Genomic DNA, 20,039 nt, shown 5'->3' on the forward strand with positions numbered 1-20,039 from the left:
CCAAATCGAAGCAGAAATGTCTGGAGGACCTTCACATCACTCTGACCTTAGCGAATTCTCTGGGTTTACTGATAAACTTCGAGAAATCACTGTTAATCCCCAGCCAAGATCGTATTTATCTGGGGATTAGGATGGTTTCTCAGGTTTTTCGGGCTTTTCCATCCCCGGAAAGGATTAATCGTTGTGCAGAGAAGGTCACAACCTTTCTGGAGAAAGATGTATGCACAGCGAGGGAGTGGATGAGTCTGTTGGGGACACTCTCCTCGCTGGAGCAATTCGTTTCTCTAGGGAGGTTGCACCTCCGACCCCTACAGTTCTTCCTGAATCGGAACTGGAATCGGGGTGCTCAGAACCTAGATTTTGTATTCAAAATCACGAACGAGATAAAAGAGGATCTCCGATGGTGGGCAAATCCTCTTCTTTTCAAGGAAGGCATTTCCTTACGGTTGAAAAACCCCGACCTAGTCTTATTTGCAGACGCATCGGACAAAGGTTGGGGAGCGACTCTAGGATCCAGAGAAGTGTCAGGCACCTGGATGGGGGAACAGGTGTCCTGGCATATAAACAAAACAGAGCTCATGGCGATTTGGTTAGCCCTCAAGGAGTTCGAACCTCTCGTTCAGAAGTCTTCAGTTCAGGTCAACTCAGACAACACCACAGCCCTGGCTTACATTCGAAAACAAGGGGGGACTCACTCATTCTCCCTGTACGAAACAGCAAGAATGCTCCTCTTATGGTCGGAGGAAAGGGAGATAAGTCTCCTCACCAGGTTCGAACAGGGAGAAAGAAATGTCAGAGCAGATCTGCTCAGCAGAAGAAACCAAGTCCTTCCCTCAGAATGGACCCTTCACTCGGACGTATGCCAGAGACTGTGGAAGCTCTGGGGCAGACCTCATCTGGACCTCTTCGCAACTGCCAGGAACGCGAGGATAGACCTGTACTGCTCACCGATTTCAGACCCGAAAGCAGTAGCGGTAGACGCGTTCCTGTTGGACTGGAGCAACCTAGACCTTTATGCGTTTCCTCCTTTCAAGATTCTAGGGGAGAGACTAAGGAAATTCTCAGCATCAGAAGGAGCAAGGATGACCTTGATAGCTCCATTCTGGCCCCGCCCAAGACTGGTTCACAGAGGTACTGGAATGGGTTGGTAGATGTTTCCAAGATCCCTGCCACTAAGAGTCGATCTGCTCAAACAGCCCACTTCGACAGGTTTCACAAGAACCTCCACGCTCTCAGTCTGACTGGATTCAAGACTATCAAGAGTCTGGTCAGAGCTAAGGGGTTTTCGTCAAAGTCTGCAAGAGCAATTGCCAATGCACGGAGACCTTCCACTTCCAAGGTCTACTAGTCGAAGTGGGATGTTTTTCGACGTTGGTGCAGGAATCAGAATGTTTCCTCCTCCAGTACCTCTGTGACCCAGATAGCAGATTTTCTTATTTTCCTGAGGGAAAAATGCGGTTTGGTAGTCTCTACCATTAAGGGCTACAGGAGTATGCTGTCTTCTGTGTTCAGACACAGGGGATTAAACATCTCCGAAGATAAGGATCTGCATGACTTAATCAAGTCGTTTGTAGACTTCTAAAGGGAACTCTGGTTTTAAACACCAAGCTGGAACCTGGATGTAGTGCTTTCGTTCTTAAGATCCGCTAGATTCGAACCTCTCCATTCAGCTTCCTTCAGAGATCTTACTATGAAGACCTTGTTTCTCTGCGCTTTAGCTTCGGCTAAGAGAGTAAGCGAACTGCAAGCTTTGGAAGGAGAGGTTGGGTTCCAAGGAGACTCAGCTGTGTGTTTCGTTTCTCCCTGTCCTTCTTGGCCAAGAATGAAAACCCCTCTTCACCTTGGCCAGGAGCTTCGAAATTAAAAGCTTATCCTCTCTAGTTGGATCAGAAGAGGAGAGGACCCTTTGCCCTGTAAGGAGCTTAAAGTTTTATCTCCAGAAGAAGAAACAGCTTAGGGCTAACTCAGACTTCCTATGGTGTTCCGTAAGAGACCCTAATAGGCCCTTATCAAAGAACGCCCTGTCATTCTTTATAAGGAACCTTATCAAAGAAGCTCACGCATCTTGTGACCAAGATCAGTTTAGACTTCTTAAAGTCAAGGCACATGAGGTAAGGGCCATCTCTACGTCTTTGGCTTTCAAGAAGAACATGTCCCTACAAAACCTCATGAAGACGACGATTGGAGGTGTGAGTCAGTCTTTGCCAACCACTACCTGAAAGACGTAAGGATTACGTTAATGAGAATTGCTGCTTGGGGGTTAAGGCCCGTACGGTATTCGGCGGATTCAGTTGCGTGGGGCATGGGAGCTGAAGCATAATCCTTTTTAAATATTTTTCCCCTTATTGTATTTCTATTGTGTTTTTTGGTTGTGGGAAGGAGGATGCAGGAGGCACCTCCCTCTTTCGTAGTAATTTAAACATTTGTATTTTGGTTAGGTGATCGTTTTGTGCTTGAAGCTCCTTGCAAGGGTAGTGGACAGGCTCTGTCATTTAAGTGGGTTGATCCCCATTGACTAGATCCTAACTGGATTCTGCCAAGTAAGAGGAGTCAGTTCCCATTGGTAGACCCAAAGAGTTTTTCAGCTATAGGTCACGCCCTCGCTGTAACTCTTCAGGCAACGCAGACTTGTAGACAGTAACTACGAAGTCTTCTGCCTAAATCAGGTAAGAACCAAGGGTATTTTTTACTTTAACATATGTTATTTCCCCTTTCTCTGGACTTATAAGTCTCTCTCCCTCCACCAAGGGTGTCAATCAGCTATGTATATATCTGGCAGGGAAGTTCATGTACAAAAATGATATTGTTAGTATACAATAAAGTTTTGTACATACTTACCTGGGCAGAATATTATACAATTGATGGCCCTCCCGCCTACCTCAGGAGACAGGTGGAAGAGAAAATCTGACTGGAAAGGGGGGGTTGGTTCATACACCTGCCACCCAGCGGCGGGTAAGGTAGATCACCTGACCTACCTGTAGCGTGTGCCGCGAGTTTTGAATTTTCTGTCGTGACATCAGAGTCGTAAGCTATGTATATATCTGCCAGGTAAGTATGTACAAAACTTTGTTGTATACTAACAATATCATTTTACTTTCAAAACTTGTGATATTGTATAACATGTAGACCCCAATATTGTCAGTTAGCAGTGATAAGTGCTTGATTGTAGAACCATAATGTGTCAGTCATGAAGTGGAACTTAGTAAAATTCTGTTTTGTTCATAGGTTTCAATGGTGCTTGCAGCATCCATGAATGGACTGGTTCTTTTGTCAATCAGCCGGTTCGTTTCAAGATGACATCAGTTTGTGGTCATGTGATGTCACTAGATTTTCCAGGGAAGTTTAACAATTGGGACAGAGTTGATCCAGTAAGTATTTTGTATGTCAATCTTTTATATATCTTAAAAATATACTTATGTCCTTTTAATAAATTATAGTAATGTACTAATCATCATATATGGAAGAATTCTAGAAACCAGGTTTTAGATAACAATGAAATAACATTACATAGTACTACAAACAATAGTACATATTTTGGAAAAGAGGGAGGTAAATTAATTTGTATGTTTCATATAAATAAATTACCAAGTAATTACATACTCGTGAAAAAGCTTGGCAGATTTTGCAAAAGAGGGAGGTAAATTAATTTGTATGTTTCATATAAATAAAATACCAAGTAATTACTACATACTCGGGAAACAGTTTGGCAGGTAAGCCAAGTTCGACAGATGATGAATCTCGAAGAAAACGCAAACCTAACGCTGCCAGCTTACTTAACTAAGATACAAAATGTCAACATAAGTAGGTTGGAAAATTTGAAAATTGCACTGTCACATAAGTGACTTACCAAACAATTACAATAGCTGTACGCTTTCTTACCTGGCAGTCGAAAATTCAAATTCCTGGCGGCAGTAGCAGCGCTGCCATCTTTTGTGTAGGTGATACAGATCCCTCCCACTATCGGGAATATCTGCTACTGCTGAGCTTTTAGACTTCAATTCATTTTTTTGCCGGCCACGGGGTAACACCGGTGGTTTGTGTTGCAGTCGACTTTCGTCGCCATTGTGGATTTTTTCTTTTTGGTGATATACAATTTCTTGGTTGGCTTTTTTTTTTTTTTTTTTTTTTTTTTGGGGGGAGCTTCATCAGTTAGCTGCCTAGTCATTAACAAGTTATTATGAAGATGCCTGATGCTAGTTCTTCTTCAGTTTGGTTTTGCAGCAGTGGCTGCAAAACTAGATTAGCTAAACTATGTTATGATCCGCACTCCAAATGTATTAATGTAGGCGTCAGTGCTGTAGCAAGGAATTAACTTGTGATGAGTGCCGTAGTTTAGATGAACAAGGTGGGAAGACTTTTCAAGCCTATTTGGTTAAAATGGACAAAGATAGGAGAAGGAAACAGCGCTTAGAGCGTGTAGTAAAACTAGAGTAGAGACAACTTCCGTGCCTTTAGAGGCGAGCAAACCGTCACTATCTTCTCCACTTTTAGGTATCTAATATTTCACTTTTTGATAGTCCTCCAACTTCAGTACCATTTACTCCAGACCAGGTATCCCATGTTTCCAATCCCAACACCATTTCCATGTTAGAGGTGCGTTCGTAAAGAGTCAAGCGATAAGGCCAGTGTTAGGCCAAGTGTCAGTGTTGGTGTCGTGTCCGAGGAGGCGGCTGTCCGTTCCCCCTAGACGAAGGTCACTGTCATACTCCCCAGCTCCCGGGAGAAGACATACCGGAGGTCGAAGGGAGACTGGGGGAGTTTGCCCACGGTCAGTCGCCGACTTCGTCGACGTAGTCGACTCGCGAGTGCCCAGGAAACGCCGCTGTAAAGGCGTAGATATCAGTGACGTGCAGTTGTCGTCCGACTCGGAAGTGCAGTCGCCTGTGTCGAGGCGAAAAGTGTGTAGTGATTTAGTGTCGCGTCCTTTGAAGAGACATGCCCAGTGTATGAGAGGGATATCGCTGCCTGTTAAGAGCGCTTGCGCGCTTGAGAGACTCCTCATACGTCTCGTGTTGTTTCGACTCCCAGTCGTTCGTTTTCGAAGAAGAAGCGTACGGCAGCCACGACTCCGGTCCAGATTTTCGGGGAGGATCGTCAGTCCTCTTCAGATAGCGTATCTTCGGACGAGTCAGACATTCAGGTGTGTTGCATTCGCACACTTGTGAGTTGTGAGACTGACTCGCATCGTTGGATTCGTTGTGTGCAGTGGTACCGTTTTTTTTTTCTACATAAAGGCAAATGAAGAATTTCATAATTCAGTGCTGTAGCCTGTGGTCGGAAAAGCCACGAGGAGTTGCCAGGTGTCACCAGATAGCCACTCTTATATACAAAATTCCTCAAAACGACAACCCTGGTTGTGTGTCGATAGGATTTTCGACTCGTTCGCCTCATTCGTCTCGAGCTTTTTCGACTCGTTCGCCTCATTCACCTTGAGCTGCTTCGACTCGTTCGCCTCATGTGCCTTGAGCTGCTTCGACTCGTTCGCCTCATGTGCCTTGAGCTGCTTCGACTCGTTCGCCTCATACGTCTCGTGTTGTTTCGACTTCCAGTTGTTCGTGTTCGAAGAAGAGCCGTACGACAGTCACAACTCCGGACCAGAATTTCGTGGAGGATCATCAGACCTCTTCGGATAGCATATCTTCGGACGGAGTCAGACATTCAGGTGCGTTACATTCGCACACTTGTGAGACTGACTCGCATCGTTGGATTCGTTTGTGTGACAGTGGCGTACCGTTTTTTGTTTCTACAAAAAGGCAAATGAAGAATTTCATTATTCAGTACCGTAGCCTGTGGTCAGAAAAGCCATGAGGAGTTACCAGATGTCACCAGAAAGCCACACTTATAGATGAAATTCCTCAAAACAGTAACCCTGGTTGTGTGTCGATAGGATTTTCGACTCGTTCGCCTCATTAGTCTTGAGCTGTTTCAACTCGCTCGCCTCTTACGTCTCGTGTGGTTTTCAACTCTCAGTCATTCGTTTTCGAAGAAGAGTCACGACTTTGGCTTCGCCCAAGGATGATTCTAAGGCCAAACCCTTGCTAGAGGATTCCGCTTTGTACCCATTTAATATCAGCTTCAAGAATTTATGGTCTTTTTGTAGAAGACAACGAGCCAGACAGAAGAGGAAGACGGGGTGTCGGCCGACATGTCGTAAGAGGAAACCCAAGACCAGGATTCAAAGAACTCTTCTGCTTATTCTAGTCTGTTAAGGTTCATGTTGCAGACGTATCCGGACTTTGTTTTTTGAATCAGCTTCGCCTTCTTCCCCTCCGTCGATGTTTGGAAGGTAGGAGATCAACGCCTTCGAGATTATCGAAACCAGTTCTCGAAGAAAGCACTGGAAGAAGAGAAGAGTGGCTTGCTAAGAAGAGGGAGTCAGGCAAGGCTTCGTTTGCCTTCACTCAGTCGAAGTTGAAATAAAAAACTACAGGTTTTATGCTACAGGAGAAGTTCCCTCTTTGGGAGTTTCTACCTCCTCCCAAGGAGACTTCTCCGGCCTTGTGGACTCTCACTTACTCTGCTCGCTGTGGCTAAGGCGACTAGGAATAGCGTCTTCCTGGTTAAATCTCTCATGGTTGACAATTTCAGTGGTTCGAATTGGGGACCTTAAGCCACCTTAAACTACATCCAATTCCATTCCACTTCTTCATGCTTGGAATCTTGGAGTGTTGCCAACGCGTCCATTTCGGGTTGGGGAGCAACACTAGGAGGGGAAGAAGTGTCAGGCTCCTGGAGGGGGGAACAGGTAGCCTGGCACATCAATGTGAAAGAACTAGCAGCGGTTTACCTGGCGCTTCAGTTCTTCGTGGAAAAGGTTGCAGACAAAGTTGTCCAAGTCAACTCGGACAACACCACAGCCCTTGCCTACCTAAGGAATCAGGGAGGAAAACACTCCCGACCTCTGTTTTACTTGGCGAGGGAGATTTTGCTATGGGCAAGTGCGAGGCGAGTGAGAATCCTGACGAGATTCATCGCAGGAGTACAGAATGTCAGAGCGGACCTTCTCAGTCGACAGGACCAACTCCTGCCGACAGAATGGACTCTTCATCAAGACGTCTGTCGGGAGCTTTGGAAGTTGTGGGGACGTCCTCTGGTCGACCTCTTCGCGACGTCGAGGACGAAGAGGCTTCCTCTTTATTGCTCCCCGGTCCTGGACCCAGGAGCAATCGCTATAGACGCACTGCTCTGGGATTGGACGAACTTGGACCTTTATGCCTTCCCACCATTCAAGATCATGGGGGAAGTCATGAGAAAGTTTGCGGCGTCAGAAGGGACGAGGTTGACCCTGATCGCCCCGATGTGGCTGGCAAGAGAATGGTTCACGGTTATGTCCTTCCTTGTAGACTTCCCAAGTACGTTGCCCTGGAGGAAAGATCTACTCAAACAACCCCACTTCGAAAGGTATCACCAAAACCTCTCCGCTCTGGGTCTGACTGCGTTCAGACTATCGAGAAGTTGGCCAGAGCGAGAGGTTTTTCTAAAACAGCTGCAAAAGCGATCGCCAACGCTTCATCAAGAGCTGTTTACCAGTCGAAGTGGGCCTCCTTCAGGGCATGGTGTAGAAGGGAGGGAATTTCCTCTTCCACGACCTCTGTGAGCCAAATAGCCGATTTCCTGCTATTCTTAAGGAATGTGCAGAAGTTGGCAGTCCCAACCATCAAGGGATATAAAAGTATGCTGTCAGCAGTATTTCGGCACAGAGGCCTAGACCTTTCTGACAACAGAGATCTTCACGATCTCTTGAGATCGTTCGAGACGACTAAGATTCCTCAGGCGAGGTCCTCCTTCATGGAACTTGGATGTGGTTCCTAAGATTCTTTGCTGGTCCGGGTTCCTTTCGAGCCTCTACATGCAGCGTCTCTTCGGAACTTGACAAAGAAGGCTCTTTTCCTAGCTGCTCTGGCGACGGCGAAGAGAGTTAGCGAAATCCAAGCTTTTAGTAAACAGGTGGGCTTCAAAGGAGACAACGCTGTCTGCTCTTTGAGTCCCACATTCTTGGCGAAAAACGAGAACCCGTCTAACCCTTGGCCCAAGAGCTTCGAGATAAAGGGTATGACGAGCCTAGTGGGCCAAGAACCAGAGAGAGTCCTGTGCCCTGTCAGGGCTCTCAAGTTCTACGTTCATAAGACGAAGGAGGTACGAGGTCCCTCAGGTAATCTTTGGTGCTCTGTGAAGAGACCTGATTTACCATTATCAAAGAGTGCTGTGACTTTCTTTCTGAGGGACGTTATAAAAGAGGCTCATTCATCTTGCCAGAAGACTGATTTGAGGCTCTTGCGAGTGAAAGCTCACGAGGTCAGAGCTGTCGCAACCTCTCTTGCCTTCCAAAAGAACATGTCAATCAAGGACATCCTTGATGCCACCTTTTGGAGGGGCAATTTTGTATTCGCCTCACACTACTTAAGAGATGTGAGAACGATATACGAGGACTGTTGTTCTCTTGGACCATACATTTCTACAGACACAGTCTTGGGGGCTGGAGGTAGCTCTTTTGAGTTTTTGGTTGTTGGTGAGATCTTTTGTGAAGATCTCCCATTCATTAGGTTAACTTTCATGGGGTCTTTGTCTAGTTGGTCAGGTGGTGGTCAGTTGCTTCATAGCCCTCATATGTATGGTACGATGGTCTAGTCACGTTGTTGGCACGTCCCCGTTGACAGAGCATCCAGAGCGCACCAGCACTACAGGTCTCCACCTGGCTGGCAACTCTGATTAAGCAGAAGCAGGCTTAGGTGACAGTAATCACGAAGTCTGCTATGCTAACAGGTGAGGAACCAAGATGTATATCAACTACTTAATTTAGTTTCCTAAAAATCCTATTCTGTCTCTCCCCACCATCCGAAGGTGGGATTCAGCTATATATATATCTGTCAGGTAAGTTTCATGAACAAAATGTTATTGTTATAATACAATTAAGTTTGTTCATACTTACCTGGCAGATATATATAATTAAAGTGCCCACCCACCTCCCCTCAGGAGACAGTGGCACTGATAAAATATGAATAGAAAATGGGAATGGTTCCTGATATCCGCCTCCCAGCGGCGGGAATGGGTACTACCACCTGGCCGCCCACTGCGTGTGCCGCGAGTTTTGAAATTCTATCGGACTTCAGAAAATACAGCTATATATATATCTGCCAGGTAAGTATGTTGCTGGACTGGTCGGGACTAGATGCTTATTCCTTTTCCCCCTTCAGGATGGCCAGGGATGTCATCAAAACGTTCGCCTGACATTAATAACTCCATTTTGGCTGAAAAAAAGTGGTTTCCGAACCTTCTCCACATGGTGGACTTTCCAAGGCTCTTTCCTCAGAAGAAGTCGCTTCTCAGAAAACCACACTTCCATCGCTTCCACCATTGGCTGTCCGCTCTGGCTCTGACAGGCTTCAGACTGTCAGGAACCTTGTCAGAGCAAAAGGTTTTTTACGAGGAGTTGCAGAAGCAATTGCAAGATGCAGAGGCACTTCTGACAAGCTTTACAAGCTTTACCGAGTACAGTGGAACCTCTTTCGAAGATGGTGAAGACAGACTAAAGTCTCGTCTTCTAAGACCACTGTAAGTCAGATTGCTGACTTCCTTCTTTTCCTGAGGTCTTCAAGGAAGTTATCTCTGTCTATGATTAAAGGGTATCGAGCTATGCTCAAATCAGTTTTTAAACATAGGGGACTTGACCTGTCTTCAAATAGTGATCTGTAAGACCTTATTCAGTCTTTTGAGACATCGAAAGCTCCTAAGGACTGAATAGCCTGGAATCTAGATGTCCTCCTGAAGTGTCTTTCTGGCCCTCCTTATGAACATCTTCAGTTGTCTTTCCTGAAGACTCTGACTAAAAAGACATTCTTTTTAATTGCCCTGGAATCAGCAAAGCGTGTCTGCGAGATCCACGCTATAGATATGAGATAGGTTTTGCTCAGGGGAATGGAGTTTGTTCCTTGGTCCTTCAGTTTCTGGCAAAGAATGAGAATCCATCGAACTCTTAGCCTTGGTCCTTTGTCATAAATGGATATTCTAGGGCTAGAGGAGGAAGAAAGGCTTCTCTGCCCAGTGAGAGTGTTCAAGATATTATATTCACAGAATGGAGAAAGTGAGAGGACCTTCACGTTTATGGTGTTCGGTGAAAGATCCTTCTCCGTCATCTTTCCAAGAACGCCTTGTCATTCTCTTTAAGATTGCTAATCATCGAGGCACACGCACTGGTGAATGAAGTCTTTTCCAATTCTAAAGGTAAAGGTGCATGAAGTGAGAGCTATTGTTACCTCACTTGCTTTTTGTCATAACCTATCTTTTTTGGCAATCTTACAGTTGACATTTTGGAGCTGGAAGTACATATGTGTTTGCGACCCAGTATTTGAACGAAGTCGAGACGATGTTCGAGAACTGTACGTAGTACTTTCGGTCCTTTATCCGTTGCTGGCATGGTATTAAAAGAAGCAACATATGGGGTTTTCTGTTCCTCTTTAATTTTTGCCCTGTATCAAGGTTTTGGTTTGTTGGGAAATCTGGAGGTACTTGGTACCTGGATTGCCTTCCAGTTGGTTTAGCATAGAGGGTAGTATTGGTTTTTAATTGTTGTAGGTAACTATGTTCTATTGTATTATTGTTATAGTATCTGGTTTTTGCCCAGAGTAAGGGCACTGTTGTATTTGCTTGTAAAGTCAGTGGTTAGGCCCACATATTCAGGAAGCATTCCACTTTGTAGAGACAACACACGGTCTTGTTACCATTCTCTCTAAGTAAGCTGAGGGCCAACCAGAGGCAGTACTCACTTGAAGCAGTCGCTGACAAGGTAAGGTATGACAAGCATATGTCCTATGCTATCACACTTTGGAGAATTACGTATAACATTAATTTTCAGAAGTTCTTAGCTGCACTACCCTCCACCTTTCAACATGGAATCAACTGAATAATTGCTTGGTAAGACATATATGAATAAAATTAAATTTTATAATAAAAGCAAGTTTTATTCATACATAATTACCAAGCAATTATTTGATTCGAGCCCTCCCTCCTCCCCACAGGTGGAGGTTGCGGCAAAAATGCAAATTGAAGGGTGCAGTGTTGTGATACCTGTTTGCCGGAAGTGGTTAGTAACCTCTTACCTTAACTAGTGGTGCCAGCGCCACACGAAAGTTTGAATTTTGGTCTGCCGTGGTAGGGATCCTACAGCTGAATAATTGCTTGATAAGTATGAATAAAACTTGGTTTTGTTCATGCCACTTACCTGACAGATATATATATAGCTGTATTTTCTGACGTCCGACAGAAATTTCAAAACTCGCGGCACACGCAGTGGTGCGGCCAGGTGGTAGTACCCATTCCCGCCGCTGGGAGGCGGGATATCAGGAACCATTCCCATTTTCTATTCTATTTTTTTTCTGTCGCCGGTCGGTAAACATCTGTTTACAGACCTCTGCTCAGGATTTTTGGAAATTGACTCGCTTTTAAGTATCTGATTGATTTTTTTGGTATTGAATTGGATTGTTTTGAATTGGCATGCGCGATAGTGGGACCGTTTTTTGATTTTGGATTGACTTTCTCTATAAGATATGTCTGGATCAAGTGTTGTGAGTTTCAGAGTGTGTGAGGGCTGATTGTAAGGTGAGGCTACCGAAAGCATCGGTAGAACCCCCCACAGTATGTATGAGTTGTTAGGGGGCTTAATTGTTTGATTGATCATCGGTGCAATGAATGTGAGATGATGAATGGAGAGTATATGAGTCCTATCGCCTTAAATTGGAGCGCGATAGGAGTCAGGAGGTCTTCCTCAAGGAGTGGTTCTTCCAAAGGTAAGACTAACATCTCTCCTGCACTAACACCTGTAGTGTTTACAACCCCTAAACCTGTGTTGCCTTCGGGCTCTGATTCTGTGTCGGGAGAAGCGAATGCTCTCTCTATGATTTTGGAGTCTCTTTCGCACTCTGGAGACCAAAGTGAAAGCCTTAGAAACTGGCTCGGTGCAAGTGTGTGATCGTGCCCCAGTGTTGTGGAGGGGGCGTCAGATCGGCCCCATAATGCCTCTAGGCCTAGACCTCTATCAGACTCCCAAGACCCCCAGGGAGGAGGTATGTCGAAAGCCGCAAGAGGGTTACGGGGCTTCCCACCGACTGGCGTCCCTTCGGCAGACCATGTAGCAAAGACCCAGCTGCCAAGGACCGTGCACGAGCACGCGTCCTGAAAGAGTGCTTCTCGTCCTCCGAAGCGTCTCCCCGCGCAAGGGGTGGAGCGCTCGGTGAGAGACTCTCGTCCGTTAAAGAGGACGTTTCTTGCGGAGGACGTCTTCTCGTCCTCTTTCGCCGCTTTCGTCGGAAGACGCTTATGATTCTTTCCGCCTCAGAAGAGAGGTAGGATTTTCCTCCGATGAGGACGCTAGGTTGCGTGCACAGGCGCTATACCTGAGAAACAGGTAGCTGTACCTGTGGGAAGGAAGGAGGCGTCCCCTCGCCCCTCGTCTTCTCACAGGATCAGTCCTGCTTCCTCTGCTCATTCTTCCCCGACGAAGAACATTCTTTTGTCCCTTCAAGACTAGCTATCCTCGCTTATGGCTCAGAGGACCTCGCCCAGCAGCAGTCGAGCCTAAGCGAAGGAAGGACCTTAGACTGCTGTCAAGAGGACTAAGCAGTCTCCTTCTCCCTCACCTACTTCGTCTCGTTCGCCGATCTCTTCTCCTTCGGCGATTCGCCGATCTCGTCCGTCCGCTAGAAGGACGTTACGTCAGGAGGACGCTTTTGAGGAGGACGCTCGCCTTAAATTGGAGCGCGATAGGATCAGGAGGTCTTCCTCAAGGAGTGGTTCTTCCAAAGGTAAGACTAACATCTCTCCTGCACTAACACTGTAGTGTTTACAACCCCCTAAACCTGTGTTGCCTTCGGGCTCTGATTCTGTGTTCGGGAGAAGCGAATGCTCTCTATGATTTTGGAGTCTCTTCGCACTCTGGAGCCAAAGTGAAAGCCTTAGAAACTGGCTCTGCAAGTGTGTGATCGTGCCCCCAGTGTTGTGGAGGGGGCGTCAGATCGGCCCCATAATGCCTCTAGGCCTAGACCTCTATCAGACTCCCAAGACCCAGGGAGGAGGTATGTCGAAAGCCGCAAGAGGGTTACGGGGGCTTCCCACCGATCTGGCGTCCCTTCGGCAGACCGTTGTAGCAAAGACCCAGGCTGCCAAGGACCGTGCACGAGCACTGCGTCCTGAAGAGTGCTTCTCGTCCTCCGAAGCGTCCTCCCCTCCCGCGCAAGGGGTGGTGGAGCGCTCGGAGAGACTCTCGTCCGTTTAAAGAGGACGTTTCTTGCGGAGGACGCTTCTCGTCCTCTTTCGCCGCTTTCGTCGGAAGACGCTTATGATGTCTTTCCGCCTCAGAAGAGAGGTAGGATTTCCTCCGATGAGGACGCTAGGTTGCGTGCACAGGCGCGTATACCTGAGAAACAGGTAGCTGTACCTGTGGGAAGGAAGAGGCGTCCCCACCCTCGCCCCTCGTCTTCTCACAGGATCAGTCCTGCTTCCTCTGCTCATTCTTCCCCGACGAAGAACATTCTTTGTCCCTTCAAGACTAGCTATCCTCGCTTATGGCTCAGAGGACTCGCCCAGCAGCAGTCGAGCCTAAAGCGAAGGAAGGACCCCCCCCCTTAGACTGCCTGTCAAGAGGACTAAGCAGTCTCCTTCTCCCTCACCTACTTCGTCTCGTTCGCCGATCTCTTCTCCTTCGGCGATTCGACCGTGATCTCGTCCGTCCGCTAGAAGGACGTTTACGTCACGAACGCTTTTCGAGGAGGACGCTCTGTACGAGGACGTTCGGCAGGACGTTGGGCAAGACGCTCTGTCAGGACGCTTGTCAAGACGCTCGTCAGGACGCTTGGCAAGACGCCTAAGCAGGACGTTCGTCAGGGAGCCTTGGCAGGGACGCTAGGCAAGACGTTCGTCAGGGACGCTCGCCAGGTCGCTAGTAGACAGGACGCTCGGAGGACGCTCACCAGGACGCTAGACAGGACGCTTGGCAGGAAGCTCGCCAGGACGTTCAGACCTCCTTTCAAGACGTTTTTGGGGATTCTGATCAAGAAGTCTTTCCCCCAGACGCTAGTTTACGTGCACAGGCACGTATACCAGCGAAGAAAATGTAAAGGGAACGCGTTCTCGAGCAGGGTGAGACTGTGCTGCGGAAGGCGCTGAGGACGCTCGTCCTCCTCAGGACGCTCTACCGTCAACGAGCAGTAAGCGTCATAAAGAAGACAGCCGTATTAAGGCTGCATCTATCAAGGATAGGGGTCCTTTGATAAAGCCAAGACCCGCCATTAGGACGCCTTCTCCTGACAGACGTTCTCCTCTTCCGTTCAGAGAAGAAGGAGAGCTAAGTAATTCTGCCGAATCGGCTGAAGAGGAACCTTCTACAGCCCCTTCTATCTCGGACTATAAGGTCCTCGTACGACTCTTGCGGTCTTTGTTTGAAGATAAATTTCAGCCCGCAGCTCCCAAGTCTCCTCCTTCCAGTTTTCCTGTTTTTTCCCTAAAATCTAAACTGGGAAAACCCCGGAGTTTTTGTAGAGATGAAAACTTCTCTATCAACAAAACGTGCTTTCAAAAAGCCTCCAGGACGGGGTGGATGATACGAAGGAGAGAGCAAGGTAAGACGACCTTCGCATTGCCTCCTACTAGACTTAGTGGAAAATGGGGGCATTTGGTATAGAACCAAAGATGAAGTGGGAATTCGTATCCTTCTTCTGCTCAGGGAGATTTCTCCAGCCTTGTGGATTTGCAGAGGAGGTCGCTTTTACCACCCCTCTGCAAGGTAACTTGGACCGCGTCGGAGACTGACCATCATTTGAAGGGTCTGCTCAGGACGCTGGAAGTCTTCAACTTCCTTGACTGGTGTTTGGGAGTTCTGGATATGCAAGCGAGAAGCCCAGAATCTCTTAGTCTGGGGGAGCTGTCCAACGTGTTAGCATGTATGGACAAAGCCGTCAGGGATGGTTCGGAGGAGCTCGTATCTCACTTTGGAACAGCTTTATTAAAAAAGAGAGCTTTGCTGTGCAACTTCACAGCTCGTTCGGTGACGCCAGCCCAGAAAGCGGATTTGTTGTTTTCGCCTCTTTCGAACCATCTCTTCCCCCAGACTTTGGTTAAGGACCTGACGAACAGCTTACAAGAGAAGGCTACTCAGGACCTTTTGGCCCAGTCTACTAGACGGTCAGCCGTACCTTCAACCTCTTCGGCTGCAGTTCGTCCGCCGAAGAAAGTTATAAGCCCTTTCGTGGGGCTCCCCCCACCCTCGAGAGCAGCTCCTCGAGGGAGAGGGTTTTCACGAGGAAGAGCTTCCTTTAAGCCAAAGCCTTCCAAGTGAAAAGCATGTCCTTCAGACACCAGTCGGAGCCAGACTGAAGTATTTTGCGGGAGCGTGGAGAGAGAGAGACACGGACTCTTGGTCCCTCAAGATCGTTGGAGCAGGGGTACAAGATCCCCTTTTTGGACCTTCCTTCCTCTTTCTACGACTCCCAGAGACCTTTCTCCATCCTATCAAGGAGAAAAGAAGAAAGTCTTGTTCGATCTTCTTCAACAGATGATCGACAAAAGAGCGGTGGAACAAGTCGCGGACCTGCAGTCTCCAGGTTTTTACAACAGAATCTTCCTGGTACCAAAGCAGTCGTCAGGTTGGCGTCCAGTTCTAGATGTGAGCAGGCTCAATCTTTTCGTGGAAAAGATCAAATTCACGATGGAGACGCCTCATTCTGTTCTGGGAGCGTTGAGACCGGGCGACTGGATGGTATCCTTAGACTTGCAGGACGCGTACTTCCACATCCCGATCCACCCTCTTTCAAGCGAAAGTATCTAAGATTTGTCCTTGAACAACAAAGTATGGCAGTTCAGAGCTATGTGCTTCGGACTGACCACGGCTCCGATGGTGTTCACAGTGGTGATGAAGAACGTAGCGAGGTGGTTACACTCTTCGGGAATAAGAGTTTCCCTATACCTCGACGACTGGCTGATCAGAGCGTCGTCGAGAGAGAAGTGTCTGAAGGTCTTGCAGTTCACTTTAGCCTTAGCGAAGTCCCTGGGACTTCTGGTCAACCTCGAAAAGTCGCATCTGACCCCAACACAGTCCATTGTGTATCTGGGGTGGGGATTCAGATGGATTCAGTGGCTTTTCGAGCGTTTCCGTCCCAGGAACGTCAGCGGCTAGGCTTAGAAAAGATCTCAGCCTTTCTAAGGAAAGAGACTTGCTCGGCGAGGGAATGGATGAGTCTGCTGGGGGAGCCATTTCCTCGCTGGAAAGGTTTGTTTCCTTGGGAAGACTGCACATCAGGCCTCTCCAATTCTTCTTGGCAGACGAGTGGAAGGCCAAAGACGATCTCAATGCAGTATTGAGAATATCGATTCCTATCAAGAACCACTAAGATGGTTGGTTGGACCTCAGAAGCTTCAAGAGGGCGTGTCCCTAAGTCTTTTGAGCCCCGACCTAGTGTTTGTTTTCAGACGCTTCCATCACAGGATGGGGAGCAACACTAGGGGGGAAGGAAGTGTCAGGCTCCTGGAGAGGGGAACAGGTAGCCTGGCATATAAATGTCAAAGAACTGGCAGCAGTCTTTCTGTCCCTGCAGTTCTTCGAAAAGAGTTTGGAAAACAAGATTGTTCAGATAAAACTCGGACAATACCACAGCACTCGCTTATTAAAAAACCAGGGAGGAAACACACCCTCCAGAACGTTGTACTCCCTAGGCGAGAGAGATTCTGCTGTGGGCAAAAAGAAAGAAGGTGAAACTATCCTGACGAGATTCATTGCAGGAGTGCAAAACGTCAGGGCAGACCTTCTCAGTCGTCGAGACCAAGTCCTTCCGACGGAATGGACCTTGCACGAGGATGTTTGTCGAGACCTGTGGACGCTGTGGGGACGTCCACTGGTCGACTTATTCGCAACGTCAAGGAACAAGAGACTTCCTCTTTACTGCTCCCCGGTCCTGGATCCAGAAGCAATCGCGGTAGACGCTTTGCTTTGGAATTGGACGGGCCTAAGACCTATATGCCTTCCCACCATTCAAGATTCTGGGGGAAGTCATGAGGAAGTTTGCGGCCTCGGAAGGGACAAGGTTAACCCTGATCGCTCCGATGTGGCCAGCGACAGAATGGTTCACAGAGGTCATGTCTTTCCTTGTAGACTTTCCAAGGACATTGCCCTGGAGGAAAGATCTACTCAAACAGCCTCACTTCGAAAGGTTTCACCAAAACCTCTCCGCTCTGAGTCTGACTGCGTTCAGACTATCGAAAAGAATTGGCCAGAGCGAGAGGTTTTTCGAAAGCAGCTGCGAGAGCAATCGCACATGCGAGACGTGCTTCCACAAGAGCTGTTTACCAGTCGAAGTGGGCTTCCTTCAGGGCATGGTGTAAAAAGGAGGGAGTTTCCTCTTCCTCGACCTCTGTGAACCAGATAGCTGATTTTCTGCTATTTCTCAGAAATGTGCAGAAATTAGCGGTCCCTACCGGTAATCAAGGGATATAAAAGCATGTTGTCAGCGGTTTTTAGGCACAGAGGCCTAGACCTGTCTGACAACAAGGATATTCATGACCTTTTGAAGTCTTTCCGAGACCTCGAAGGTTCCTCAAATGAGACCTCCATCATGGAATCTGGATGTAGTCCTGAAATTTTTCCTTATGTCGAACACTTTCGAACCGCTTCAGACAGCGTCTCTTCGAAAACCTGACAAGGAAGGCTCTTTTCCTAACTTCTCTTGCGACGGCTAAGATAGTTTGTGAAATTCAAGCGTTTAGCAAGTTAATGGGCTTCAAAGGGGACAATGCTGTCTGCTCGTTGAACCCATCTTTCTTGGCGAAGAATGAAAATCCTTCGAACCCTTGGCCGAAGACTTTCGAGATCAAGGGTATGTCAAGTCTGGTGGGCCAAGAACCAGAGAGAGTCCTTTGCCCGGTAAGGGCTCTCAAGTTCTACGTTGCATAGAACTAAAGAGGTAAGAGGTCCCTCATGGTAACCTCTGGTGCTCTGTGAAGAGGCCAGAGTTACCTTTATCGAAGAATGCCTGTGGCTTTCTTTCTAAGGACACCATTCGGGAGGCTCATTCATCTTTCCAGAAGACTGATTTGAGCCTCTTCCGAGTAAAAGCGCACGAAGTACGAGCCGTCGCTACCTCTCTTGCCTTCCAAAAGAACATGTCAATCAAGGACATCCTTGATTGCACCTTTTGGAGGAGCAACTCCGTCTTCGCCTCACATTACCTAAGGGATGTGAGAACGATCTAGTGACGATTGTAATGCACTGGGGCCATACGTTTCTGCGGACACAGTGGTTGGGGTCGGAAGTAGCTCTTTCCCTATTCCTTAGTTAGGTTTAGTTATTGTTGTGTTTTTAGGTTGTGGTGAGTCTTATGTGAAGATCTCCCATCCTTTAGTTAGTTTTAAGGGGTTTTGTGTATAGTTGGTCAGGTGGTGGTCAGTTGCTTCGTTGCCCTCATTTGTATGGCCTCGATGATCTTGTCACGCTGAGGTCTCGCACCCACCGTTGACAGATCATCCAGAGCGCACCAGCACTACAGGTCTCCACCTGGCTGGCAACTCTGTGATTAAGCAAAAAGCAGCCTTACGTGACAGTAATCACATAGTCTACTTTGCAAACAGGTAAGGAACCAAGATGTATATCATCTACTTAATTTAAGTTTCCCAAGAAATCCTATTCTGTTTCTTCCCACCATCCGAAGGTGGGATTCAGCTATATATATATCTGTCAGGTAAGTGGCATGAACAAAATGTTATTGTTATTATACAATTAAGTTTGTTCATACTTACCTGGCAGATATATATAATTAAAGTGCCCACCCTCCTCCCCTCAGGAGACAGAGGCATTAATAAAAAATATGAATAGAAAATGGGAGTGGTTCCTGATATCCGCCTCCCAGCGGCGGGAATGGGTACTACCACCTGGCCGCCCACTGCGTGTGCCGCGAGTTTTGAAATTTCTGTCGGACGTCAGAAAATACAGCTATATATATATCTGCCAGGTAAGTATGAACAAACTTAATTGTATAATAACAATAACATTTTATTATAAGAATTAATTTGACCTCATTACATAGACAAATTTAGTTAAAATTTTGTGGTGCTGTACTTTATTTATACTAACTGTTCACAAAATCTGGAGTACGTAGCTGTGAACCTTTTTTAGGAAGATTTTGAGATTTTTGCTGAATAGTTACTGGCCTTTTGGCTTTTATAGATCAGTAGAAAGTCTTTAGAGACTTTTCTAGTGTATAAATTACTAGAGACTTTCTGTAAGATCCCAAATTTCACTCAGGCACTGTACCTCATGGAAACTGACTAGTGCAGGACCTTTGCCTTAATAATGAAAAAGGTAAAAGAAATATTTGGAAGAAATTTTTCCACAGACATAAACAGCAATTTTCACACATGAAACTTACCGAACAATTACATAGCTATACGCTTCTTACCTTACGGCAGTCGAAATTCCAAATTTCTCGGCGCTAATTGGCGCTGCTGACGTGTAGGTGATACAACCCCGCCCACTTTCGGGGATCCCCGGTACTACTGAGCTTTGCTTGACAATTCGTTTTCTGCCGCCCACGGTGAAACACCTGTGTATTTCGCTGCAGTCAACTGTTCGCCATTTTTGTTTGACACCCGATTTGGTGAAGTACAATTTTCTTGGTTGTTTTTTTGTGTTTGACGGCTTAGCTGCTTTCTTTATTCATCTGTTTAGTGTGAGTTATGTCAGATTCAGGTTCATCTGTTAGGTTTTGCAGCGAAGGCTGCAAAACTAGATTAGCCAAATTATGTTATGACCCACACTCAAAGTGCGTGAAATGTAGGGGGCAAGAGTGTACTAAAGAGCGTACATGTAATGAATGTGAAGATCTAGATGATCAAGGATGGAAGAGTTTTTTGTCTCATCTTGATAAGATTGGAAAAAAGATAGGAAAAAGAAAGGCAAAGCCATTAGGGCTGATAGTAGGGCTAGATTAGAGTCAACTCCTTTGCCGTCAGAGGCAAAGAAGCCCGCTTTGTCTTCTCCTATTTTGTCAAACGTCTCTCCTATT

At 46.9% G+C, this 20,039-nt stretch overlaps 1 protein-coding gene across 1 annotated transcript in view; it reads left to right on the forward strand.

The window, feature by feature from the left end:
* LOC135223662 (DNA topoisomerase 3-beta-1-like) overlaps positions 1-20,039 on the forward strand; it is a 275,775-nt gene that overhangs the window by 239,880 nt on the left and 15,856 nt on the right. The window contains exon 2 of the mRNA XM_064262321.1: positions 3,226-3,368. Coding sequence (XP_064118391.1) covers positions 3,226-3,368 — 143 coding nt within the window. The remainder of the gene's footprint in view (positions 1-3,225; positions 3,369-20,039) is intronic.

Source organism: Macrobrachium nipponense, chromosome 10 (assembly GCF_015104395.2).
Source record: "Macrobrachium nipponense isolate FS-2020 chromosome 10, ASM1510439v2, whole genome shotgun sequence".
Taxonomy (NCBI): Eukaryota; Metazoa; Arthropoda; class Malacostraca; order Decapoda; family Palaemonidae; genus Macrobrachium; species Macrobrachium nipponense.